General features: G+C 36.3%; 2 protein-coding genes and 1 long non-coding RNA gene across 9 annotated transcripts; 1 reads left to right on the top strand and 2 right to left on the bottom strand.

The window, feature by feature from the left end:
* Positions 1–713: 713 nt before the first annotated feature.
* LOC117161059 (facilitated trehalose transporter Tret1) lies at positions 714–14300 on the bottom strand. Its single transcript, XM_033342269.2, has 5 exons — positions 14159–14300; positions 3458–3678; positions 2682–3095; positions 1844–2409; positions 714–1575 (listed from the first exon to the last, which is right to left on the bottom strand). Exons 1-5 carry the CDS (start codon positions 14188–14190, stop codon positions 1252–1254), a joined length of 1557 nt encoding a protein of 518 aa, XP_033198160.1. The 5' UTR covers positions 14191–14300; the 3' UTR covers positions 714–1251.
* Positions 11853–21470, top strand: LOC117161061 (uncharacterized). 5 transcript variants are annotated; one of them, XR_013060262.1, is made up of 7 exons: positions 11853–12593; positions 12928–13300; positions 13393–13646; positions 13792–16474; positions 17002–17216; positions 18038–18240; positions 21331–21470. It is a non-coding gene; the product is annotated as an uncharacterized LOC117161061 (long non-coding RNA). The 5 variants fall into 5 exon arrangements; XR_013060259.1 differs by lacking the exon at positions 21331–21470 and having other exon boundaries at positions 13792–16227; positions 16311–16474; positions 18038–18592; XR_013060258.1 differs by lacking the exon at positions 21331–21470 and having other exon boundaries at positions 18038–18592.
* SCAP (SREBP cleavage activating protein) lies at positions 18252–26963 on the bottom strand. Of its 3 annotated transcripts, none has more exons than XM_033342268.2 (13): positions 26268–26963; positions 25510–25692; positions 25200–25433; positions 24952–25132; positions 24721–24866; positions 23556–24648; positions 23185–23458; positions 22045–23111; positions 21803–21962; positions 21561–21744; positions 21347–21486; positions 21061–21272; positions 18252–20920 (listed from the first exon to the last, which is right to left on the bottom strand). In XM_033342268.2, the coding sequence occupies exons 2-13, from the start codon at positions 25623–25625 to the stop codon at positions 20741–20743; spliced, it is 3987 nt and encodes a 1328-aa protein (XP_033198159.1). In that variant the 5' UTR covers positions 25626–25692; positions 26268–26963; the 3' UTR covers positions 18252–20740. The 3 variants fall into 3 exon arrangements, with proteins under 3 accessions (XP_033198159.1, XP_033198157.1, XP_033198158.1); XM_033342266.2 differs by having other exon boundaries at positions 26258–26963; XM_033342267.2 differs by having other exon boundaries at positions 26007–26963.
* Positions 26964–27070: the final 107 nt, after the last annotated feature.

Raw genomic sequence — 27070 nt, forward strand, 5'->3', positions numbered from 1 at the left:
CGGAAGTAAGCTGCGAAGATCAAGTAGTAAAACGATCACATTCCGGACGTGAGCTGGACGAAGCGAAGCTCAGGCAAATCTCAACGTAAAATTCATTTGTGTTGTTCGACGAAAACATAAAAAAAAAAATGGAAAATGTTTGAAAAATTTTTATTCGTAGCTTGAGGAAATGCCGAAGCGTGGATGGGACTTCGAAAAAACCAAAAATTAGCCACGTTCGCAGACTAAAGACTCAGAATTTAAAAGTCCCACAGATCTCCGAGAAAATTGTTAATATCGTCAACATTCTGCAACACGAAAATTTTCTGGATGTGGTCGATCGGTTCTTCAAACCGAAATCCAACAAACAACCACGTACCAAAAAGCCACAATCCAAAAAATCCAATGTGAGCAAGAATCTTGACTGCAAAACTAAAGTGCTGGTGTCCACTGATAATAACACTGTGTAATTTGTCAAAAATAAATAATTTTAACCTGCGAACTGGGTCGTCTCTTAATTAAGGTCTTAATGACTAAACTCGTAATGACAATTTTGCAAATAACATTTCTTTTCAACAAATAAAATAAAATGAACTTTCACTTCTCCGATTAATAGATCAATAGATTAAAATTGTGATTTAAAGTGAAAATATTTTTGCAATACGTGCCATTTTATTGCACATCTAGCTTGAAATTAGGCATGAACACAATCTTGTGAACCACATACATCACGATATTAAAAATATTTCTCAACGCTTTATTTACAATAAAACTGTCTTCGATCGATAAAATTCGATAAAGTGTGCATCGTCTGGCGTTGCCTCGCTAGCTGTCGCTGCAGCCCTCGTAGAGTGCAGGAACATAAAGCCAACTATAATTCGACTATTCTCTCATTTGTAATTCTACGCACCAAGGCAGTAAGAAATATTAAAGAATTAGATTTTTAAACTGTCCAGTTTCCAGACTGTCCAATTTTTGAAAAATCCGTCGACTAATTCATTGACCTAACCTAGTCAGCTAACAGTGTATATAAAATTTGATTACTTATAACTCGATAAATAAGCTTCAAGTGACGTTTCAACGCGTTAACTTTCTTCAGTGCTTTCATGCTTACAGTCACTCACAATATCGTCCACTGTTTTTGAACACAGTGTCAAATAAACAAGGAACTCGCTATAAAATCTTTACACTTCGAGTCCCTGTTAGCATTGTACCATTCAGGCGTTCAGCTTCAGGGAGACAATACTAATCACCACTTTGGTTTCCACAAAATCAAAGCTTGCTTTCGGTGTCGTCGTAGATTATTGCGGGGTTCGAGGCAGCCCATTTCTCCTTGAAAGCTAGTTCCTCCTTCTTAGGCCTGGTCTTCAAACTTTGGATACCAGCATAGTGTTCCTCGATCTCTTTCAGAGATCTGCCTTCTGTTTCTGGAAGGATGAAGTAAAGGAGTGCTCCGCCAGCGAAGTTAATTAAAGTGTAGAAGAGGAAGGTTCCTGGAAGAGACATCCCGTTGACCATGTACAGGTACACTTTGTTGGCGATGGAATTGAAGATGTAGCCTATGGATCCAGCCATTCCTGTTGCGCTACTTCGTACCTGGGTCAAAATCGGAACATTGTCAGAAGATTAGTTTCTCACAACTTCCTGACTCGTTAGTTAGATAATATTGTTTACCTTAGGTTTGCGTTAATAAAATAGACATACTTTCGTGAGGGAATCCTTAGGTTAAATTAGGACGATGTTCAGGAAACGATGGACCGATTTCCATGCAGGAGATTTTGGTTCGAGTTGTGTTTGGATTACGTTTATGCAAAATTGTGCTCACGATTGACTGAAATTTGCATTTGAGAGATGGCAAACCTACCTTTACGGGAAAGACTTCACCAGCCAGGACCCATGGAAGCAGCCTGATTCCAGCGTGAGATAGAAAGGCAGCTCCAATCAGCAAAGTCATTGGAATCCAAGAAATACTCTCCGTATTGATCATATCAGCCTGAGTCAAATAGCCATAGACAGCCACCAAACAGAAGCACATGCCGGTACCACCGACTGAAAGGAATGTCAGCAACCGCTTGCCGGTGAAATGAATGGCACACACAGAGAGCAGTGTCCCTACCAATTCTGCTAGGCCAAGAAATACAGCAGCCGTGTATTTGTCTAGAGGCGCGTCTAAACTGTCAAAGATCAATACAGCGTACGTCTGAAGAGTACTGGTTCCTCCAAAAGCGCCAATGCAGAAGGCACTACTGACCAGGAGGAAAGGCACGTAGAAGGTTCTCTTGCCAAAGGATTTCCATATCTTTTCTTTGGATTCTGCTGGCTTCTGTACATCTTGGCAGATGATTCGAAGCTCCGACTGTACGTGGATCGGACTGACCCAACCGCGAAGCCAACAGAGAGCTCGCTCGGCTTCCCTTTGGCGGCCTTTTGCTGAAAAATCGTTTCACGACACTTAAATCGGTGACTAATTTAGGCTGCTAATTCATACAACAGCAACAGCGTAGTTGTAATGTAACTTGGCGAGTCTGATCCTAACTATAGGCAAGTTATGAACTGAACCGCGGAGACTATGAGTCTAACTTGAACTGAACTACAAGGTCCATGAGATTAAACGCTAGAAACACCAGTCAAAGTCGTCATACTACATATTTTGCGGACCAAACGTAAAATCATTTGCATCGTAAGGAAGAAAGAGGATTTACCAACAAGCCAATAAGGACTCTCAGGCACCAGGCAGAGGGCAACTAAGCAAATAAGTGGATAGATGAGATTGATCATGGTGACAATCCTCCAGTTGCCTAATTTGCCACCCAACATTTGCGTGAAAATGCCCAGGATCACAGCCATGGTGGAAGTGGCGGATAGCATGCCACGTAAATGGGGCTGCGTCACTTCTGCCACATAGGTCATCACAGGTGCTTCTAGAAGACCACCAGTTAGACCAGTCATGGCCAGTGCTATAAACAACATCTCAGCTGTCGTCGCATAGTAAAAGATGATCCACGCTGCTATAAATGGAATGGTGGTCAGCATCATGGTCCTCTTTCGTCCTAGGAACTGCGACACTGGCCCACTAGCGAAGCAACCGATTGGGACCAGGAACAGATTCAGGCTACCTGTATTGGTATAAGGAGAATGTTTCATGAATTCTAGGCTTTTATGACCTTCTACGAGTTTACGTAGTCGATAGACATGAAAAGCTGGCCAGATATAAGACAGAAGTGAAAGGAATTCCACTGTGGAAGCCTAATTACGAGCCAGACGTCTAAATTGATGCTTTTAGTCACACTCTAAAGTCAGATTTCCTTTCAAATCAGTTTTAAATCTGGTCTCCCAGTCAGTTGGACTTTGATGCTCTGAGATCAGCCTAGTTTTGACATTTCAAGCCGGATATTAATTCGAGTCCTGCTGACTTTGGTGCACCATATTCAGCTGCCAAGTCGATCTAAATTTCAAGGCAAGCAAACAACATGCTCACTTATCCACGTCAACTCCTCCATAGTGACCGGGATCTCAGAGTTCTTCTTTTGTAGTTCTGGGATTAGGACCGTGGAAAATCCCAATGTTGAACCAAAGGTGAGCATGAGCAGGTTCTTCGCGCTCACCGCACAGAACTGTGGAAATGCCTGGCGTAGCCTCGACGTTGTCAGACCCTCAGAGATGCCATTTAGCTCAGCAGGTGACGTTTTCTCGTCATTGCTAAAACGCAAAACAGAATGACGAAACTAGTAAAAGTGCTTCAATGAAAGGGCATGCCAAACCCAAGGGACCTTGTCTGTCAGCTAAAGAAAAAATAGCGTATTTGATATTTGGCACCAAACGTTCTTCAATAAATTTCGTCAAAAATGATCCCACCTAGCATTGTCGAACAAAATTCTGTGTTCTATTTTTGGAACGAAAGATACTTCGATAAATTTTTGCAAGTTATCCAGATTCTATGTGTACATCTAACGATGCAGACAGGTGGATCAACGACAGATGGGGTCCAAATGAGCGTAGTTGGATCAACACCGAGTCGCAGGTTTAATTCCATTGAACGTGATTTTCTTTCTTCAACGAAACTGGGTTAACAACGATTGCGCAATGGTTATCCAATCGCCCAATTAAGTTCCACCCGGTCGGGTTCCATACATTAAATGGGTAATTTAAAACCCGTAATCCAAAACCTGCCCTTGCTGACTCCGACAAATTTTCCAACGCGTCGTAATTACTGGATTGGCAACTAAGTGATTGCGGATTATGTCATTAGCACCTAATGACAAGACCCGCAATCACTTAGTTGCCAACCCAATAGAATCGCAATTGAGAAAGTGTGGTATCTGTGGAATAAAATTATTACAAAATTCTTGAAATATTCTTCCGAATGTATAAACCTTGACGAAATTGTAGCCGGAAAAATTATGCTACAGAAAGATGGTACAATTTCAAAAATTGATAAAATATGATGAAATTGAATAAAGTAAAAAATTGAAAAATATGATAAAAAATTGTACAATTTCGTATGAGAAATTATTATCTGAAAATTCTACAATTTTTAATAATAATAATATACTGTTTTACTTGTATTTGTATTAATAGATTATTTTACTATTTTCATAGGCTTTTTCTTATTTTTCTAAAAATACAATTTCCAGATTTGTCTGTAATTTACAGTAACGTTTTTGCTAAAAAGGGAAAAATTCACGTTGCAAGAAGATTCACGCTCGTCGTTCACCTGTGCCTAGCATCATCAGTGGCTGGCTTTTTCGTCATTGACATAGTTCTCTTTTTGCGTGAAAGGAACCGGAGGCTCTCGACTATTGCGGTTGCATAAGCGATGCTACAAGTGCGTTCTCTCAGTGTTTTGTGAAATTTCAAATGACCGGTTTGCCAGGTCAATTAAAGAAATAAATACACCGACTTGCTCACATTTATCATCTTGCTGTAAATGTCGACAATTGTACAATTCTATTTGTTTTGAATTAAAAAATTACAAATGTTACATTTACCGGTGCTGAAACGTAGAAACATCGACCAGATGAAATCTGAACTTAACTTTTATCGTAGAACGTGTCAACATAAACGATACTTGAAGAAAAATAATCGATCATCTTTGTTATCGAGAATTTGGCAAACAATTTCTGGCACTCTGAATTATCCTCTATCAATCAATAAATTCACTATTTTTTATATTTTTGGAAATTTTGTCACTAATGTGGATAAGTTGAAACATGACATAAAAAAATGACATAAAATGAGACGAAGATTATTTTATCAGTATAACACGGAGAATACATATTTGGTGAAAATATCTCATATTTTACGTGCGAATAATAAATCTCTATAATAAATATTTTTTATATTCACTGTGATTATAAATAAATTGTTTATTGTACTTTTAATATGAAATGTAATTACCCTCGGCAAATTATGGGATTAAAATTTGGATTGTTTCTAAAATTTAGTAATTAAAAAAAATATATATATATATAAAATAGACAAAATTGTTGCCAAAATAATCTGATAAATTGATACAAAAAGGAGAGGAAGTATGAGGCAGACCTGTTTCGTCTATTACAAAACTTAGAAAAGGAGATTCACAGCAGACGAAGTGAAAATCATAACTTGCATTGAAACGAGTTCTGTGTTGATTAGATCGCCTGAGGGATCCGGTTATGCAGTCATACAGGTGGCTGCACGTGAAAGGAAAAGTGGCATGTAGAAAAGTATAGTACACTTCCATCAGTATTATTAAATATCGTGACTAGACTGCGAATGCCTGTTATTTTTATATTTCATTTACACGTCAAAAGGAAGCTTTGTTCTAACATCGATATTGTTAACTACTAGTATACCAAGTGTATTAAATATATTAGTAGTTAACAATATCAGTGCTAAAACAAAGCTTCCTTTTGACATGTGAAAGATGTACTCAATATACTACTAATATAATAAGTATATTAAATATATTTATATACTAGTAGTATATTAAGTATATTAGTAGTTAAGCATATTAATTATATTAAATATACTATAAATATTAGTAAGCAATATGACGTATATGTATTTAATTGTAATATCATTATTATATTATTATTATCAATTATAATTTAATATTGTGTATCAATTTAATATTACAAGTATACATAATAAGTATATTAAATATACTTAGTGTACTTAACTACTAGTATACTTAATATGCTTAACTACTAGTATAGTTAATATACTTAACTATTAATATACTTAACATACTTAACTACTAATATAGTAACGCTAACATTGTTAGCCACTAACGCACTAATGTTAATATTTCTGATCGTAATCATCAGAGTTCAATTTTGTTAATTCTGACGCAATTCCAGTTCGATGACTCGAGTAAGCAAGTGTTCGCACACTTGAAGGTTCGTTGGGCCAGATTTGACCCGAGCGCCGAACACAGCGCACGAATGGAATCGAAGGAGGCGTCTGTAGCGTATCAAAAGATTAGCGAAAATAACTCGTTACGAGCTTATTATGTTCTTACGCCTATGCGATATATATTTCTGGCGCGATAAGCATAATTCCATGATAATATTTACGATCCTTATTATCCTTGTCCTACACGCTCATTTTATTCTAATCGCGTTTTATATGGTTTTATCAATGCGATCTCGGGTCTACGATGAGATGAATTAGGAATTGCTGCGTCATTTCGATTCACATCGTCGAGTGAAATTGTGAAAATAATGCTCCCTCGATTAGTTACAACGTGATTACACGATGTTTCCATGTATCTTTTACGATAGCTACGCGACGATGTTTAATTAGCTGGATGATTGTTTAGGATATCTTGGTTTCCTCTCTTCAAAGAAACGCTGTTGTCTTTGGATTGTTCTTTGTGGAAATGCTCGGTCAACGCAACATTGGCTCTTAAGAACGACGTTTTAACAAGCAGCGTGTAAACTGATGCTTTCACATCGTCATAAAGCTTATCGACATTCCTATGGCATTCGAGGAGCACGCGTTTCTCTTATCATGGATTAAGAACACAATTTCTGATATAGCTAAAGTAATAATAATCTTGGCTAAGATTTCTAAAGATTCGCCCCGCCACCGATTGTAGCACGGTATTATCTACTGAGATTTATTTTATTTGTAGATGCCACGTTAAAATGAAGTTTCATATATTACGTGTATCGCGTGTGTACGAACGATTTGAAAACCAGCAATAAATCATATTAAAGACAGCTACTAATAACGTGAGAACGAGACTTTTATAATTATAAACGATAACGCCTTTTAATTTTTTCTTCTTATCTGAATCGCAATTTTATTCTTCGTTCAGGTTATGACTCGTGGTGCGACACTAGCGCCACACGTGCCGATTACTAGTCCGCGATATGCATATCTATCTATATAAATAATTGCTACTGTATCCTTTGAATTACTTATCGCTTTTCCCTTATTTATTGTCTATTTTTCAAACATACCTGCGACTATTGAATCCACTTATAAATATAATAAAAATGATATTTTACAAATTTGCAGTTTACGCGAAAGTTTCGTCTCAGCGTTGAGATATAATCTTGCTGCGGTAATCGAATGTATATGTTTTGTTTGCTTAGATAAATAGAGGATTGTAGTGATATCTTGATCCTGTTCGTACTTCCTAAGAAGCACCTAATCCAGGAATTAGTTTTATCTCGAGAAATATCGATCGATTTAAAAGTAATCGCCTTTATATTTCGCCGTTACCCAACGACGTATCGTAAAACTACAAAAATCCTGATTATTTTCAAAGAACCGTAAGACTGCTGGCTTTTTAGTCCAACTGAACAATCTCTTTCGTAACGAAAAATAATATGAAAGATAATAAACGACAATAAGGAAGCTAATTAAAAAAAGTATAAAAGTAGATGTGCAATATACTGTTATAATATTCAGTCTGCCATATTCTACAGGCATTTTCTTATCTCTTTTACAATTTGCAACTTGTTTTAGAATTGGCATTAAGTATGCTTTGTAGCCATTTATCGCAACAGATTGCTGCGTTCATTATGATTATATTTATGTTGATTGCAATTATGTATATCTACTATACATTTGTAAGCTCCTTACTCCTACGTTCCACTTTGTTTAAACGAAACTTAAATCAAGCAATCTTCGTCATGAAGAATCATCGACCAGAACTGAGATAACAAAGCAATCTGAAATTTGTAAGAAAGTAAATTTTCATTATCCATTTTAACCATTTACAGTTATCGTAATCGGTATTTGTACGTGACGCCATGTTGATACGACCTTCATGGTGTCCAGTTACCGTCATAACGCGTCATCGTTGAGGAAAGAGCCTTGAACGCGTCGAGTTTCGTGAAAAATTCATGGACCTTGATTTAAAGAATCTCAGGAGAAAAATGAAGAAAAATCTGATTTAAAAGCGGATTCAACATTTCGATTCGAACTGCTCGATTCTCGAAGTTGTACTTTCAGAAAATTATTTTTCAGTTTAATTGAATTTTTCTAGCTCCCGAGCCGATAATTTTGAGAAACTTCAAAAACTGATCGATTTGAGAGAAATTTTTTAATCTTGATATTCGACAATAGCAATATTTCTATATTTGAGAATTTGCCAATTTACAGCAAATCTGTGGACCTGACCGATTTTTCACGTTTTCATCTGCATTAAATCTTTTCTTAATTTTGAACAAAAATTCCAAATGGAGGACTTTAAGGATTTAAAAAATTGACCAATTTGAAATTGCCAATTATCAATTTTCTAAAATACGTCTTTCTATTCTTCTACGGAAGTGATTCACGCGTATTAGAGCAGCAGTTATCGTCGCTTATCTTCACTTTATCAGTTCGTTAATCCAACTTTCCACAAAATTCGGCTACGTACGAGTTCGTTTGATGCCACGCGCGTGCTCCGCGTTTTTCATTCTACCGCGATTTCTTCGAACTATTACGAACGGATTATTCGGCTTAGGGAAAACGACAGGTAAATTTATCTTCCGATTTCCCTTCCCCGTTTCTCCGCCGATGATAATTTTTAATGGCATCGATGAAGTCTCATCTGCATCTTACAGTTTATTTTTACCCCAATCAACGTGCGCACGCGAAGAAGGAAATGATCGCGTAATTGCTCGACCAAGGACGCACCTGAAGAAGTTCCAGTCACTTTTTCTCGCTTTTTATGAAACGATATTTCGCTTTAAGATTCATGCACGTTTAAATAATTTCCAGTCTAAAATAATGCATCTAAGTCCTCAGACGTACGAACGAAATTTTGTCGTTGGATAACATTGCATAAATCGTATTTCAGGTCTACGTGTATTAAAAAAATCGCAGGTACAATGTCCAGGTAGAAATAAAGTTACACTCGTTGTTTGTAGAATAACTATATATGGGAGATCACACGTGTATGCAAATTTTTCACAAATTTCATCTTTTAGTTGATCGTTTGTGCAACACAGAGGAAAGGACATTATTCTATTTGCATTCTGTTAGCAATGCTCCACGGTTTACCTCATAATCACAGAAAAATAACCACATAATCGTGCTACAATGTTCATTGAGGAAAGGAATCTAACCTAACCTCAACCTAACCCCAATCTAACCCTAACCTATTCGTATAGTTTGCTTAGCGATGCATATTCTAATAGCCTGCAGATGAAGGATGCTTTTATGCAATTTTGTACGACTCAAAGCATTAATCATGCATCGATAATCAATTAAACGACACGCCAAATGACGATAGTCTTTATACGATTTCAAATTCTAGAGAAGTACGTGCCATTTGGATTGCCATTTTGCTGGCTAGTCACTCGTGGCCTCAACTCGGACTTCTCAAAAATATCGCTCGAGTCCTTCTAATCCTTCGATGTCGGCAGAATCCTTTTGATCCTCTTAATCCATCGAATCTTTCCCAAGTCTGCCTCGAACAAAGAGAACAGAAACCAATGAAACTATTGGGTTGGCAACTAAGTGATTGCGGGTTTTGTCATTACAACCTAATGACAATATCCGCAATCACTTAGTTGCCAACCCAATAATAAGCCAATTGGCCGGTTGCGTCTCATTTAAAAAAATGCTTCCCCATGAAAGACAGCAATCGTCACCTGTCATTTTTGATTCCACGTCCGAACAACGGTCGGTTGCGTCAAAGACGAGTAAAACAGATGTTAAGCGATCATTTCGCAACGACGATCGACGATACCAAGGCGAGGATCGCGTTCCGAGGAGCTCATTTGCTACGGATGGTCGTACAACGTTTCGATTATTGTCGCGAGATTTTCTTGTTTGGTGCGAAACGTAGGACAAACAGCAGCACGCGCGCTGTTAGGAAACGCTGCGACAGTTAGCTCGTTCAATAGTTTCCAGGAATGTTAATTCTCTTCAAGCGGGGAAACACCGCTCGATCTTTCTGTTGGCTTTGAAAATTAAGCGTTCGTCGCGTCATATCTGAGCCAGTAGCACGTTGCAACGTTAGAAAATATTTCACGTTGCGGCAACGTACGAGAAAAGCTTCGTCAGTACGCGCGACTCTTTGCCCCGATCCTTCACAGAGTGTGTTTCGTTGTCGAAACCAGAACAACGTCGAAGTATTACAATTTTTAGTGGAATTAACATTTTATCATTTACTGATTAATAATAGGCTGTTGACGGAATAAAAAAATTATCGAAATACAAAAATAGCTTTAATTTTGAAAGTTCGAAATCAGGTGGGACACAGGTTAGTTAGGTTGGCAACTAAGTGATTGCGGATTTTGTCATTAGGTGGCATTGACAAAATCCGCAATCACTTAGTTGCCAAGTTTTCTCGTTGCTTTCGTGTCTTGCGTTTCCTGGCTACACCGATGCGAGTCCCGTATGTCGTGACACACCTTGTATATAGCACAGAGAAGATTCACTGAGATCAACGAAGAGACCATCGTGGTTCTAGCAACAGTATCCCAGGCTAATTAGCCTTTTGACGGATTGGCTATCTCATTTGAACGATGAGAGCTCAATAATAATCCTGATCGATCACCGATAAAGTGTTAAACGAATATGAATGAACTTATGTTTCGTACGATACGCAGCAGTTGATGCCAGAAGAAGATAACAAGTAATTGTTCTGGTCTTAACCTGCGATTAATTGGGCTAAATTATCTAAGAAGCTAGCAAGCTCTAATCATCTGAAATTCAGTAGATTTAGTTGGAAGATTTTCATTTAGAAGGGAAAAGTAGCTTTATTTCTTATTTCCTGTATTTTCTATCTTCTTCTTCTTTTACAATATTTTTCAATCGCTTATTTCATGATATAACTGCTAATGCTTGTTTTCTACTATAATTGACGATGCATGTTCTCTGTAAAATAATTACAAGCCTGATACGAATCTACAACTTGCTATTATAATATATAACTTAATGACTATACATTGATTTTTGTACAATTGATAATTATGCAACGTAAGAGTCGTTCTGCGGGTTGATATTTTTTTGCAAAATAAAAATCACACGATCACGACTGTGTGTTTAATTAATTTTTCCTCACCATGGAGGGTTGACCAAATATCCAATTGCATGGCACGGACATAACAGAAACAAAGCAATTTAAATACCTAGGACTCCGCTTAGACACACAATTTACATGGAAACAACATACTAAATCAATTACAGAGAAAATACGGATAAAAAGAAGACAGATGTACTGATAATAAAACCAATTTGGACGTAGGGAATACCACTATGGGGGACAGCAGTAATCAGCCACATAAATAAACTAGAGGCGCTACAATCGAAGATACACAAAGGAGGATATACACAAAGACTTAAAAATACCAACAGTCGAAGAAGAAATCGCCAGGTACGCAGAAAAATACAAGGAAAGAACGGCAACACATCCAAACCAGCCGGCTGCCGAAGCGAGTAAAACTCCCATAAAGAGAAGACTAAAAAGAAAACACCTCACTGACCTCACTAAAGAAATAAAATAGTCAAACTCGAAGATGGTATCCCGTTGCCATCCACGTGTTATTTAACAATAAAATTGGAAAAATTTACTAAACGTCCAGCTGGATAAATTGTAAAATACAAATTAAATAATAATAAAAAAAAAGAAGAATAGAGGGTTGTAACTATGAATAGGTTTCTCTTGAGCAACTTGGCTCAATTCACGTATCGACATGATATTCGTGTGTTATTATAAATCGACCAAAGTATCCACACATAAGCACTCGTTGATTTACGCGATATCGTAATCCGATACAACAGCGCACTCGAATGGAACGCTTTGTTATTATTAATGTTGGAAGCTTGTTTCATGTTCGATGACTATTTATCGAGTATTGCTCATCTTGATTACACGTAACTGTACGAAAGAATGTATAACAGTCAGAAGCATAAACTAAAGCGACACGAGAAGAATTACACGATGCTCGATGCGCGATAGAATCCGTTTAAAGTGAAAGTAACTGTTTGTTATGCGATGCAAAGAATTTCTCCAATGTTACACGTATCACATGGCTAACAAGTATCGAATTTTCTTCGTCTTTTTGAAACTTCAGAAATTTCAGTGCGTTTGCAAGTTCTAGCTTGCCAAAGATTGCACGTTTTATAGGTTAAGGTTGGCAACTAAGTGATTGCGGATTTCCTCGATACCACCTAATGACAAGGTATTGACAAAATCCGCAATCACTTAGTTGCCAACCCAATTGCTTTAACTAAAAAGGTCGAATCTTCGAACGCATTTCGACATATTTCTTACAGACTTCTGAAATTTTGTGTAACTGAAGATTTTAATAATAAAAGTTTAAGAAATTTGCGATTTAGCACAAAGTCTGACATCTTTTCTCCAACGTTTAGAAATGTGAAAAACCTTCGAAATCTTTTGAATATTTAACTTTCAATTGTTCAGACGTTTGGAAGTTCAAGTATTCGAAGCGCGAAGTTTCGAGATCTTAGAAATTTGACAAAATTAAAACAAAATTAAAAATTCTTCCTCCACAGCATTCAAAGTCCTCGTTCCTGATAATTTGCGATTTCCAAATCTATTGGCAAACTGAAAATATTTTACAGGACACTAAAGTGCAGCATTCACGTGACCAAAGCTATGGAATACTATCGCGTTACGTAACAACCTGCAATAATGTTACCGGTGCTATGAGAAAAAAAAGAGCTGGAAGAATTGCCTTTTGTTCCTACAATGAGAATTTTCGTCTGGTTATCCGTGATTTTTTTTTGAGAGAGAAAAAAAGAGGAACGAATAATTATTCGTAAAAAAAAGCAGCAGTGTTTTCCATAGAAAACAGTAGTTTTTCCATTAAAAAAAAAAAAAAAAAAAAACAGCAGTATACAATCAAGATAGGATCATCGAATAAAAGTAAGTTGTTTATCAAACGTTGAACGCAGTATAAAATAATAATAATTCAATTTTCTCTCTAATTTGGAATTTTTTTAATATTATTCTCTTAGCAAGTTGCTAGCTTTTTGCTTTCACAACGACAGCGAAGAATAAGATAAAAAAACATGTTAAAATGATATGAATTGCTTGCTGAAACTCGTACTTCCTAGCGAGAGGAATATTATTAACATATAGCAATAATATATCGATATTAACAATATCGAAAAGCCCAGCATTAAATTCAAACAAATATCAGAGAACGAAAGAAGCGATTGTTAAATGAAAATCCTCATAGAAATTGTCCAATTTGGAACTTTAGAAAAAGGTATTTAACAACGGTATTATTTAAATAGTGATATTATATAATAAACGTTACATACTATCGTGAGTAGCATTGAAATTATTATTAAATATTTTGAAGAAAATATCGGTAAACTGAAATTCTTATCGGAAAAATTTATTCGTTTCAGGACCTGTAAGCAGCGATTTGAAAGAACATTTGTCGAATAATATCATCAGGAAATTCAGCATTTTTCTTTAAAAATTAAATACAAGGCGCCTGAATTATTCGTCCTTCGAATGGCAAGGCGTTTTTCTGATAAAGTTATCAGCCAATGTATAATATATTGGATTATGAATATAAGAGCGGTCGATAGTTTGTTTGAATTTTACTTACGTATTTACAAGATACCGTATAAATAACCGTTAAACAGAATTATCTAAGCGAGGAAGGCAATTATTTCTGAAGATTAACGAGTTCGTTAGATAAATTTATTCTCCTCGTTGCGAATCGCACAGACGTTCAATGTTAGTAGAAAACTTGAAGAATTTACAGACCTGGTGGTATCGTTGTTTCCTGGCTGCGCCATTCTAAATCGATAGTGTACACCGTAAATTACTGTTCTTGAGCTGTTTTCAAAATTCTTTCACAAGCGCATTCTTTGTTTCGCGCGTTCTGCACCAGCTACTATGCCGCCAAGCTTCTTCTTTCTGCTTGCAAATAACGATCGAAGAATTCGGGTAATCTCATGAGATCCTGTCAGGATTTTCTTCCTCTCAGATCTTGTCAAGATTGTCCTCACAAAAAATAATTCAACTTGCTCTTCCTCTGGGGGGGAAAAAAAATCGAAGACGATTTCACGAATGACCAGCTTCGATAAAGAGAATTTATGTTTCATTCGTCTTCTTAATCCTCGCCGATTCGCATTCTTCTCATGCCTTCGTCTTTCACATCTTTTACAATCACGAGAATCGTGCTGTCGTGTAAAATAAGACGTTAGAAAATCTTGCAAGAGCTTCTGTTTGCTATTTTGTTTTGCTATTCTTCTTATTCCAACATCGCGCGGATCTCTTCTAATCGCGAAGAGTCCAAGAGTTCTACTTTCGTTGACAGACGACAGAGAGATATTTGAAAAGTTGCTTTCCTCCGATATTTTCTGTAACGATGATTTTTACTGTGTCAGCTGGTTGGCTTTGATCAGAACCGTAGAATTTACGAGTACGAGCCGAATATCCCAGGTACTTTCACTTCTCTCCTTCACCTTGTGACTTCCCTTGCTCGGAAATCCTAGCGTTGCAACTGAAATCCGCGTCTATGCGCCAGCCTTGCGTTCAAATGTTTCCCAAAGCCTCGTCGATCGTTCGCTCGCGTGCCTCGCTCGTGACTAAAATTCCGACGTTGACAAGTTGCAGTCGAGAAAAGCCACTGGAGGCAGGTCAAACGACCAGATCGCCTTGCCAAGCGTCGATCGCGTCCAACGTCGAAGAAAACGGCGATAATAAGGTCTTATGGACAGTGCGGAATGCAAACACGAGGCCTGGTTATCTTCTTTCTCGTATTTACGTGGAAACGCGATTTCCCGAGCTGCAGCCAGTCGTCTGGTCTCTTCGGCCAGGCCCGAGTCTCACGGGGCAACAACGAGCGTTTGCACGACCACTTCCGCTTGCAAGCCGAGAGCACAGCCAGCTAGTCCTTCGCCCGACTCTTGTCTGACACACTAAACTGTTAATGAAAGCGAACAGCTCGAATGCACCTTCCGATTCCTCCTCCACCAAACACGTTCGCTTTCATCAACGAGCACATGTGACGGGTCAGCCTCAGTCAGGCGAATATCAGTCTGTCGCACCTCCAGCTTGCCGCATAGTCTTCGCGCTAATGAGGAGGCCGGTGTTTTCTAATCCTCTTTGCAAATTGATCAGATCAACGCGGGGAGAGACGAGTAGCAGTGGAAGGCAGCAACGTTGAATTTAGAGTTTGGGACAAAGTGGATGACTCGGAGGCTCCTGGTGGCTCTACTGATAAGCTGGTAGCGATAGTTGGTCAGCTGGAGTAGACGTCTTGACTTGAAATATTAGAGTAGCAAGAGTAGGTTTTGGGTTTTGTTCGATTAGACGCATTCTCTTCAATATTGCACTGAGTAGCGATATTTGATGTCATGTTTCGCTCAAATTGGATGCTGTGAAGTATTGGGAGTAGCATTGTTAGTGTTAGGAATAAAGTATATTAGTATGTGGCTTGGGGAGTGAATTCATATCACACTGAATATTTATGTGTTAAGATGACTCAAACTGAGCCATGCAAAGTGTTAGAAATTGTTCTTTCTACTAGAAATTCTTGGTATTCTAAAGATCACTGATACAGCTTGTGGAAATCAGTGGGCCACAATATCAAACTGTATGTTTGTCTGATGTTGTATGTAGTTCAATCTATTGGAAATCACATCTTGTATCCTCTTTGTTGATATCCTGAAATTCACTCAAGTGGCTTGAGACTTTGTTGCATTGAATATTTAGAATGCAAGCTTGAACTGGTTCACAGGAAATTTGTTGGGTAAAAGGGTTCTTACTGCTATCTTAAAGATCATTGAAAAATATTGGAAAAATTCAAATACTATAATGTCATACAGGTAGGTATCTTCATTGAACTAGATTTTCTTCTATCAGGAAAAGTGTCCTCTTTAGTATCTTAGAATTTATTGAGTTACTTTAGAAACTTGAGTCTTACTTTGGAAGTTGAATGTTGATACAAAAGGCATGATACATGCTTTGTAACAACTATTTATCTTTGAGTACTTCATTGTCTTGATAATCAATTAACACAATCTGACCATCATTGGATTACTTGAGCAATCTACATGTATAAGTAATGACAATGTAAGTACACAGCAAATGCTTATTAATTAATTAGTGTATTAAAACAATCGTTCTGCTAAGTTCAAACTTAATATATTGAGAATTCTTCATGCTAACTGAGACAGCTCTCAATATGCTAATTATCCTTAACACCTGTTGTTTATTGCCACTGACACTATGGAAAACTTTTTATCTTTATTTTCAGCCAGTTAATCTTATAAATGCCTGGATTAAATTACAGATAGCAATATTTCAAAATAAATTACACTAATCTAATATCGTATTCCCAAACTTATTAACATACAAAAGTTATCCAACCGTTTTGAATTTACTTATATGAAGATTCAGAGATTTAGATCTAGATCTAGATCTATTGCAATTTTATATTGATATTGAATTCTTTGAAATTTTCTTTATGTAATAAGTTTCACAGTAGTCTATGAAATTTATTGATCTTTAGAATAAAAGAAAAATATATTAGCAAAATTCATTATAATTTATATTCCTGTGTCATTAATTAATCATCAAACTTGCTACCTTTGTTACAGAGAATTTAAGTACACTATGTATCACAGAAAGAGGAATATATCTTTCAAGCATGATTTAGATAAAATCGACTGCGCTAATTGGGCATGCCGTCTATTACAAATAAGCTACTTATGTGCTCTTGCCAGTCCAATATGATCAATTACTCTCGTCTACGCTATGTTTATCAATTGTAACAGGCAATTAGCTTCCAACTGTTCGTGCATGGCCAACTTGTGTAAGTCTTTGTTGTAAGAACGATAATTCCAATTGTTTTTTCCTCCAGAAAATTATACTCTTACAATCTTGAAATATTTGAAAGACGACTATTCAAATTTCAAAAATGTCTCAAATTTCTCATCTTGTTACATCGAATAATGTTGAATGGTATAACGAATGAAAAAATTTCAATTCACTTGAAATAACTTATTGGAAGATAAGGTTGTCTTGTTTGACAAATAAATTACTTTCAGGTAATTTATTTGCCAAATATTTGGTCATTTCAAATAAGGAAAGAAATAAAATAAAAACCTTATTTTAATAATTATCCGAATAGAAGCTCATAACTTTGTATGACGCGCGAATTTAAGAGCCTGTTAATGATACGAGAATCTGTCATTTATTTCCTATTGAATATTCATTGCCCCTAATACCGATAAAACCAGTTTGCTACTTGAGATTTCGGTTGGCAACTAAGTGATTGCGGATTTTATCATTAGGTGGTAATGACAAAATCCGCAATCACTTAGTTGCCAAACCAATATTTCTATGTCTTATTATCAAGAATATTAATTACAAAATATGGTGTTGTGCATAATATGTCATTGAACGATATTACGCACGTAGTCTGATCATGGAATTATACTACACTTGTACTATCACCTATTGATCTGCCAAGAAACTTAATTACACACTACAATAGTATAATTCTTATCTGGAGGAAAGCTCCATCATACGTATCCTCCTCATAAAAGATAGTAAAAATTTCCCTTCTCAAAAAAAAAAAAAAAGAAAAAGGAAAAACCTCCATAAACTGCATTAATAATTTATCTGTTTTAGTGAGGAGAAAAAGAAAGGATAGAGGAAATTGATCAACAGACTGTGAATTTTGAAGCGTTTATGAGAAACTTGCAGTTTCTAATGAAATATTCAATGTAACGTATTTGTTATAATATTCAGATAGGATGAGGAAAAACTGAATCTGTATAATTATTCATAGCTTATTGATCAATCATGCGACGAGTTCATTTAGGATACTAGAGGTAACTCGAGGTGTAGTAAATGTGAGAATTTATTAAGAACTGTATATCTGGTGTACGACATATTTGCACATGTTAAATTAATTAAATAAATATAAAAATCACGCGAAATCCTAAATGAAACGTTAGCCAGCCAACTGTGTCATTAAAAGCATCTTCTTCATTTTTTTTTCAATTATTTTATCCTTGCTTTTTTTTTTATTTCTTTCGCGTAACGACTTCTATGAATATGAACGTGTCATGATCTCTGATATGATTTATAACTTTGGTTAAGAAAAATATATATCTCTATTTTTAATAGACGCATGACCCAACGCTAATTGCCTCGAACTTGTATCAGAAAAATAAAACGAAATTTGTTGACACGTACCGCCACACAATTCAGTCTAAAGACATATAGATCGCTATCTTTAACATTCATTTCATAACACACATGCCAAACTTCGAAACCTAACCAAAGAGTCCCCTGACAATTAACTGGAAATGTTCGAATAAAAGTGTGGAAGTTGTTGTATATGTTTTAAAAATATGATCGCATCTTTCTGATAAATTATTCAGAGTTTCATTATACAAGTGGAAGTCCAAGTAACAACTACGTATCGCTAGACTTCAAAGTTCTATGCTTCTATTAAAATTTAAAGTAATTAGAATTAACTATAAATAGATTAAGAAAGATATTACATATAAAACATCTAAAGCATATTATTTGTTATAATATGTAGTAAGTGGAATGAATCTCTGTTTGAGTTCCATTTCTTTAATTCTTGGCCGTAACAATAAAAGTTTGCATACAATCTGCAGTCTGTATATCACATAATTTGCGAGCAATAAAAACATCATATTTTTAAATCTAAAATAAACTTCTGCAATTTTCCTTCAAACGTATATGCAGCTAATGGCCGGGAACCCTTTTTGTAACATTAAAAGATCTCTTCAACAATAATTTTCTATATTTCAAACTTTACACTTGGACTTGATTCGAACGCTTTTGTACAACTTCCTCTCAGAAGAATAAAACATTGGCGACACTCTGCATCGTTATGTGTCCCAAAATATACATATTCTTCCCTTTGAACCTTAGCGAATCGCGAAGCGGAGAAGACAATTTACATATTAAATCTTCTATGGTGATACATATGTATATTATATATGTATGCAAAATAGGACCCATTTTCGTTCGTTCGAAAGTAAATGATTCTTATTATAAAAATAGATCGCTAAAACTAAATGAGACTACATGATTTAATACATAGGATGTTAAATATTCAATTCTTCCAGCCTAAGAGCTCGGTTCTTGAAAATAAAATTCAACAATTCCGAAAGACTCTTGGCAGGAGAAATTAAATTACATATTTTTCTGTCAATGCTCTAAATGAATCAACATTCAATGTACGATTCTAGATAATTGTAAATTTGCAAGCCTCCATTGACGTCATGTCGACGGGGCCAAGCGTCAGAAGATTGTGATCTGTTTTATTCATTTCCACAGCCCCTTACGAAGATACGTTTATATTTAATTAGATTAAATAAAGACTGAATAAAGGCACTCTTAGACCGTGTAACAAAATTGCATAGAGACAGAATGAAATTTCGTCGTACGCTAGACATTTGTTATGCAATACATTGATTCTTAAAACTCATGGAGTTGAAAGATCCTCTATAATAAACCGATAAGTGTACTGCTTATGAACTAACTAATCGTTATTTCTAGACTGCAGATATTTATGCAAATTCATACTTTTATGAATATAATTAATAATTAATAGAACCTATATAATAGAAAAATCTACATAGTAAATTTGGATATTTTATACATCTTCGCCAAGCATTATTGCCCTCAAATTTCTCATAAGAGTATAAATATCCGCAGTCTAGATGCTTGCATAATACAGAAGTGAAATTCCAGCACATATCTGTATTTAGCAACTCCGATTTAACAATCAAAAATATCAGTTCCGCATATGGATCTACTCCCAAGTTGTTTAAATAGGAAGGAAAATAACAAACGACGCTTATGAAAATGCTCATAAATCGCGCTGTGAAAGAAATTAGATGCCTCGAAATATAGCACAGCCATATTTTTTATTTGTTATTTAGGCAACGAACGGAGATATCAAAAGTTATTCGATTCTCTGTTTAGTTATCTAAAAATATGATCTCTATCGTGTATCATTGCCTTTAGCGATATATTCAAATGTACATGAACCATCTCGAGAATCGTTGAAGATTTTTCGTAGCGGTTCATAGAAAGGGTTAAGTATACTTATATACTCTACACGTTTCTCTTTACCTGTCACGATAGGGTACAAATGTATTAAGGCGACGATCATGACGGGTGTAGTCTGGTGTAAAAAATTCATATTAAAAGTGTGTGTCTAATTTTCAAATGTAAAATGTACGTCGTGTAAAAATCTATATCTCCATAGATGGTATAACGCTGTTCAAATATTAAAATTAAATAAGAAACGAAACAGAGCTATGTACAATGGTGCATATACAGATCTTAATCTAGTTTATCAGAGACCAATGGGAACCTGACTATTCGCAATTGTCGACCAAAATCGCACACTACGCTATCTCTTAACGCTAACATTTGTTTTACGAAAATACAACTATCTGTGTGACCCAGTCTCACTTCGCGCACAGGCTCTCCCGTCCTCACGTCCCAAACTACTAGTGATCCCTGAAATCGTACAAATTGCAAACATATCTCATATTTTCATGAACCTTACCCACACGATATTTACGTGGCAAAAGGGTTGCTACGAAAGCTGCTAAACTAATAAAAATTTCATCTCATTAGAATAGAATATATGCACATACCTGACTGCTGGTTATGAGTAAATGATGTGTTAACATGACTAACTGTAAACTGTACGCTGATCTGTGTGCTGGAAGAGCATGTAGTAAGTGTCCCTGAAATCGTTCCCATACGCATAACCTCTCATCAGTGCCAATGCTTATCACGTACGACACGGAACACGTAATAGCGGCTATAGCACCATCGTGAGCTTGTATACTGTACATACACGTTCCTATGAACAAAAAATAAAAACATGATTTTGTTATAAAAAGTTATGATTTGTTATCTAGGATATAATATAAATACCAGTTAAGAGATCCCAGACACACAAAAGGCCATCTTGAGACCCACTGCCGGACGTCATAGGGCTCACCCTATCAATGAATAGACAGGATATGGGGCCACAATGACCATGGAGGGTATACAATGGCAACTGGTCCTCCAGCCTGAAATTGAATTTGAAATTAAGTAAGCGTAATTAGCGGACGTTTCAGAGAAATCATGAAACAAAGATACATACCTATATACTTTAAGAGTGTGGTCCTGACTACCAGTTAAAACTCGACCACCCTCGCTGTCAAGCACCGTTATTGCCTGCTGGTGTGCTTTATGAGAGCTAATTTTCATGCAACGAAGGTCTTCTTCGGATTGCATGATGTTATTTATATCCATAGGTGAGCCAGCACTTCCTGTTCTGACGTGAGCTAAAAAAAAGTAACAGTGCAAAGAGCAGCATATTTAAATAGTAACAAATGAACTTACTTCTTCTATAGGAGGTGAAGCCCCAGTCAATTTGTTGACCTTCACTGTAACTTTCTAATTGTAAAAAGTCAATGGAACCGTTTAATTTAGCGGCCACCACTCTACTGCCGATGAATTTTACGACGGATATTCCGAGCCCTGATCCGTCATCGAACAAACACTAAAGTATTTCATTAATTTTTACTTTGTTATTTTCTAAAATATTAATATTGCTATTGATATTGATTTTTTGTAATATTCACCTTAAATTTACCTGTAGTACCTTCCCAAAATTCTAAACTGCCGTTTGCACAACCCACGACTATAAGGTTCTCCTGATAGTCCATACACCAAATAGGAGACACTGCATGCGAGATTTGCATAGTTTTATCTATATTCACAAAAGTCACATTGTCCACTACACCGGGCGAGTTTAACTGTACACTAGGAATGCACAATTGTTCTAAACTCCCTGAATTCTGCAGCTCGTCTATAGACCTATTATGTTCCTCAAAAAGATGTTTATATTGGTCACCAAAATCGAATCCTTGCTCGCGATATTGCTGTGCTCGGAATTGTTTCATCGATGTAAACTTGATATTTATCGCTGATTTTAAGTCTGGAAGATCGTAAGCGTTGTCCAAACTTTTACGACCACTTTTCTTCTTCTCCAAGTTGAATTCATTGATTTGATAATCATAATCCAGTGTGTTTCCCATTGAATGCCTTTTTCTATTATCATTTTGTCCTCTGTGCATATTATATAATCCAGGAGAGGATTTTCTGCAGTTGACAGTCGACGCTGGCCAGTAGTACGATCCAAACGGATTAGTGTTCTCCATCTCCCCTCTCGAAGGTGGCGAACCACTTTCGTAATCCGACATTAACTCATCCACGTCCGGTGTTGTATGGTTCAAGTTTTTATTAGGACTACTAAAGAACTGTTTTCTATCTATGTGAATTAACTGTTCACCCGATGTTGCATCCCACACTTTGATGTGTCCAGCTAAACAGGTACTGGCTATGGTGTTGCCGTCTGTAGCGATGCATTCTACTTCTTGAGCGTGACCTTCAAGAACTAGGGGTAATGCCTCCAAAACCAATTGTGTTGCTGAATCGTGTGCCTTTTCTGTCTGATACCAACTTGCTCGCCATTCGGCGTAATTTCTCGAGCAAATACATCTATAGAGGACAACCATGGTATACGCGACGACAATAATACTAATGAGACATAGCACTGTCGCTAAAAATATTTCCATCGGACTGGAGGGAATGAAAGGAGCATCCGCGTTAAATCCTCGACTTTCTGACCTTGTTGGTAATTCCATATCTGTAATAAATTTTTAACTGAATGACTGTGTCGCTAATTGTATTGATAATTCTTTTATGTTATATATACTTACCTGAGAAATCTAACGGGTCGAAGGCGACAGTCGCAAAACTCTGCCATTGAAAATGCTGCACATCATTTGGATTACTAATTTGTTTCACTAATTGCGGACTGACAGCATGAGACAGTTTCATAGTAGGTAATACAATTATACGTCCACCGGCGGCAGAGATGTTGTACATTGAAAGGATCGAAGACCAGTGATAAAGTGATAAACGACTCCAAGGTGGGAATTCCACTGGTCTTAATTTATTCAATTCATCGGTAATATTATTTGTTAAATCATCCTAACGTACAAAAAAACGCGGTAAATTAAAATTTATGTTCTGGAAATTCCATACGTTTAGCGTTTAAAATAAAATAAACAGATGGTCTCTAAATTACCTGTTTGTTCAAATGATCTGGAGCAATGGTTTCAGAAGCAATTGACACTGATTTCATGGTATTTAATTCGACGTAATTGCTTGAAGACTGAGACCTATCTACTGTGTATCCATCAATATCTGATTCTGATTTTAATGTTTCACTTAGATGTATAACATGTTCAACAATGCCAGAATTGTAAATGATCATGCTGATCCAGACAACCATCCATACCATAAAGGCACGCTGAAATATTCGAGTTCTTGCCCAGAAATGTACTAGACGTAAACGTTTTGGAATTTTGCCAAATGTATGAGTGTTTTGTGTATTTGGAGCTATGACATTCGTCGGGCCACTAGATAAACCATTTAATCTCGGATGAGATTTTGATCGGAAAATATTTGGTTTTCTATTCGTTATGGTCGTCGTAAATTGCTTACGCGTAGTTGGTATGTTGGGCAAGTGAAACTTCGACGTTTCATTAGACAACTCAGTCCGTCGAATATCGATAGCGAGGATTGTTGAAAAGAACATCATTTGCAGGAAGAAATCATTGACTAATCCCACAATGGCAAATATACAAAATTCTTGTATGGCTGGCACAAAAGTAAACAATCCAATTGTCAGGATTGTCACTTCTGTAAGCAAATTTTTGGTAATGGACCAACCTTCTTTGGAGAGGGCTTGAGCAACGCGTATTTTCACATCCAAATGTGCTGGAGTACTCACTACACTTTTGGTTAATACCAACACATTTTCTAGCCCAACGATAATCACCAAATATGGGAACACTTCTTTTCCACTTAAACTCAATGTTAAGCCAAAAAAAAAGCAAATACCCACAGTCATAGACAAAGAACCTATCACTGTTACTGTTGCACTAAAAGCTATTCCAATCTTTGATTTCACTAACTCTATTTTACGCACAGAGAAATAAACATAGAAAAACAAAGCAAAAAATGTCATCATTAGGGGGAAAAAGTCACTATAGTTAAATTCACCAGGATAAAGAATATGTAATGTTTCATCCATTGGAATGTAAGTAGCATTATCATTTTGTATCTGATGAAGATGATAGTAACTTTTCAATCTATGTTGTAATCCTTTTATAAACCTGAAAATACAAACAACCAAGTAATATGAAAAGTAATTGTCAACTAATTATACTTGTCAATTAATTACTTACTCAGGGTCATAGTCCTTTAAGTAAATAGTTACTGCATATTGTAAAATCCGTTGTCTAAGTCGAATTGGATATCTTTTAATTCCAGTTTCTTTTAAATTCATTCCAAACATTACTTCGGCTAAACTAATTTTACCTTTTTGTAGATTCTGTAAAACATAATTTTATAATTACAGCAAATCTTTGTTGATATTTTATTATTTCTGGACTTTATTCAATCTACTGTTGTCATACCTGGTACGAATATATAGTATTTATAAGATTTGTATCTTGTGCATACAGTTCAATACTTCGTTGCCATAGATTTGCAGGTGAAAGAACCAAACAATTGTATTCTGGCAAAACTTCTGACTTTTTGCCATTTCTTTTTTTAACTGCCTCAATATGTAAGCAGACTTGACCTAGTGTCTTTAGTCTAGAAGAAATAATAACAATAAAGACATAACACAACTCAAAGAGTCAATTAAAAGCAAACAACTTACGTTTTTGGATGCTGATAATTCTGTATGATTTCTAAAAGATTAAAAACTTCATACAGTGGACCTCTGAAAGCATCCATCAGTGTTAACTCCTCTGTCCATGGTATAACTCCAACCCTTAATACCACTTGTTGCACATAAAACACAGAGTTCTCTGTATTATTTTCAGGTACAATAGTATGGTTAATTATTGTCCTTGGCACATTGCCAGGCATTGGTACATTAACCAAAGGAGAGCTATAGAAAAAAAATGGCAATTATTTTTTAATTCCTGTTATTTGTTGTAGGATACAAATGAAGCAGTATTACTAACCAGCATAGTAATACAATCGAGATTGCCAATGAAATGATTGCAATGGGATGAGATGAACAAAACAGGCCATGGGCATAATACAGCCCTGCCACCCTATCTGGTAAACTACGAAACATTTCACTTTAAGGCTGCCTCACTAACATGTCTCACATCATGTAGATATACATATTATTAGCATATGACCTGAGAACATTTGAAAAAAAGATATGATAGGTACAGTAGTGCATAATATGCATGCGCAAGAAAAGACATTCATAATAATACTTGCTAAAAAGAAATTCACAATAAATTAAATACAGTAGAGATCATAGATTTATTGGAGCACAAGAAAGGACATTCATAATACTTGTTAAAAGGAAATTCGCAATAATTTAAATACAATGTATCATGGACTTATTGAAGCACAAGAAAGGATATTCATAATAATATAGAGATATAATAATAATCGCAATAATTTGAATATATCTAATCAAATATACGTGTATGTAAACATTTACAGGGAATGATTTCAGAAAAGAAAAAGAAAACGTCCAACGTATTTTTCTTCACGTTATCAACGACATTACGCAATTGACGTATTATTCAATTCACATTTTTAGAGGAACGAAAGGTTCAATGATGCACAGCGTGCAAGGTTGCGACGAGCAAATACGTTTTCGTCCAACCAAATCCATGACGCAATAAGCGGCACGAATAAAACGATGATTGGACACGACGAGAAAACAAGTCGACGTTACACATCACTTACGTATGCGTACCACACTAATTATATCATTTCTCTCAGATCGGTCTCTTCATTTCAATTTACATTGTCGGACGAATAATCGACACAGTAACAAGTGAAAACGAGACTCTTTTTCCACACAAAATAAATCCACTATAAAATGTACATTATCACTCTTCTAGCACCATGCCAAAGAAGATTCTTCAAGTTGCACTCCACGCGAACAATTTATACGCATGAAAAAAAACACTACTACTGCGATGAAAAATATTCTTTATCATACTTTATTTTCAGTAAAATCGGACAGATAATCCAGTAGGAAGTGTAGTTTTATGAAGATACAGATACGAGCTCGAACGATTTTGAGGTTAGGTTCGCTCGTCGTGGTTGCGCGTATATGTGTAGATGATAGTCGGAATTGATCTTGTAACGCGAAACGCGACGTAAAATGCGCAAGAATCAGTCACACGTGCTTTGAATCGTGCGTCACTTCTCGAATAAAGGAGAGCAGAAGCGGGTACGAGCACGACGATGCTCGAGAAACGACTTCGTAAACGAGATGAGTGTAACCAGAGAACCCGAACACGGCCGGCGTAAATTTCCTGAGTGCACTGGCCGGTTTCAATTTAACCCGCAACGACACTGCACAGAGTGGTAATTTATTTTTAAACGGTCCGGTCGAGCCTCCGACTGGCGACCAATCGCAGGTGCATTAATGTTATGCAGCCCAGCTGAGCCCCTCTCGCGCCTTTTGCCACGCACGTGACAAAAAATTTGATAAATCTGTGGAATGAGACCGTCGACAAACTGAACCAATTCTCTTGGCTTCACGTTCGC

The sequence above is a fragment of the Bombus vancouverensis genome, chromosome 16, assembly GCF_051014615.1.
Source record: "Bombus vancouverensis nearcticus chromosome 16, iyBomVanc1_principal, whole genome shotgun sequence".
In the NCBI taxonomy this organism is placed as follows: Eukaryota; Metazoa; Arthropoda; class Insecta; order Hymenoptera; family Apidae; genus Bombus; species Bombus vancouverensis.

Coding starts and splice junctions, on each gene's coding strand:
- LOC117161059 (XM_033342269.2), bottom strand. CDS start 14,190: ATGGCGCAGCCAGGAAACAACGATACCACCAG. Junction 3,679..14,158: donor GGAAACAACGATACCACCAG/GTCTGTAAATTC, acceptor TTTGCGTTTTAG/CAATGACGAGAAAACGTCAC. Junction 3,096..3,457: donor GGAGGAGTTGACGTGGATAA/GTGAGCATGTTG, acceptor ATACCAATACAG/GTAGCCTGAATCTGTTCCTG.
- SCAP (XM_033342268.2), bottom strand. CDS start 25,625: ATGTTTCGTAGTTTACCAGATAGGGTGGCAGGGCTGTATTATGCCCAT. Junction 24,649..24,720: donor TTAAAGGACTATGACCCTGA/GTAAGTAATTAA, acceptor TTGTATTTTCAG/GTTTATAAAAGGATTACAAC. Junction 23,459..23,555: donor CAGATCATTTGAACAAACAG/GTAATTTAGAGA, acceptor TTTGTACGTTAG/GATGATTTAACAAATAATAT.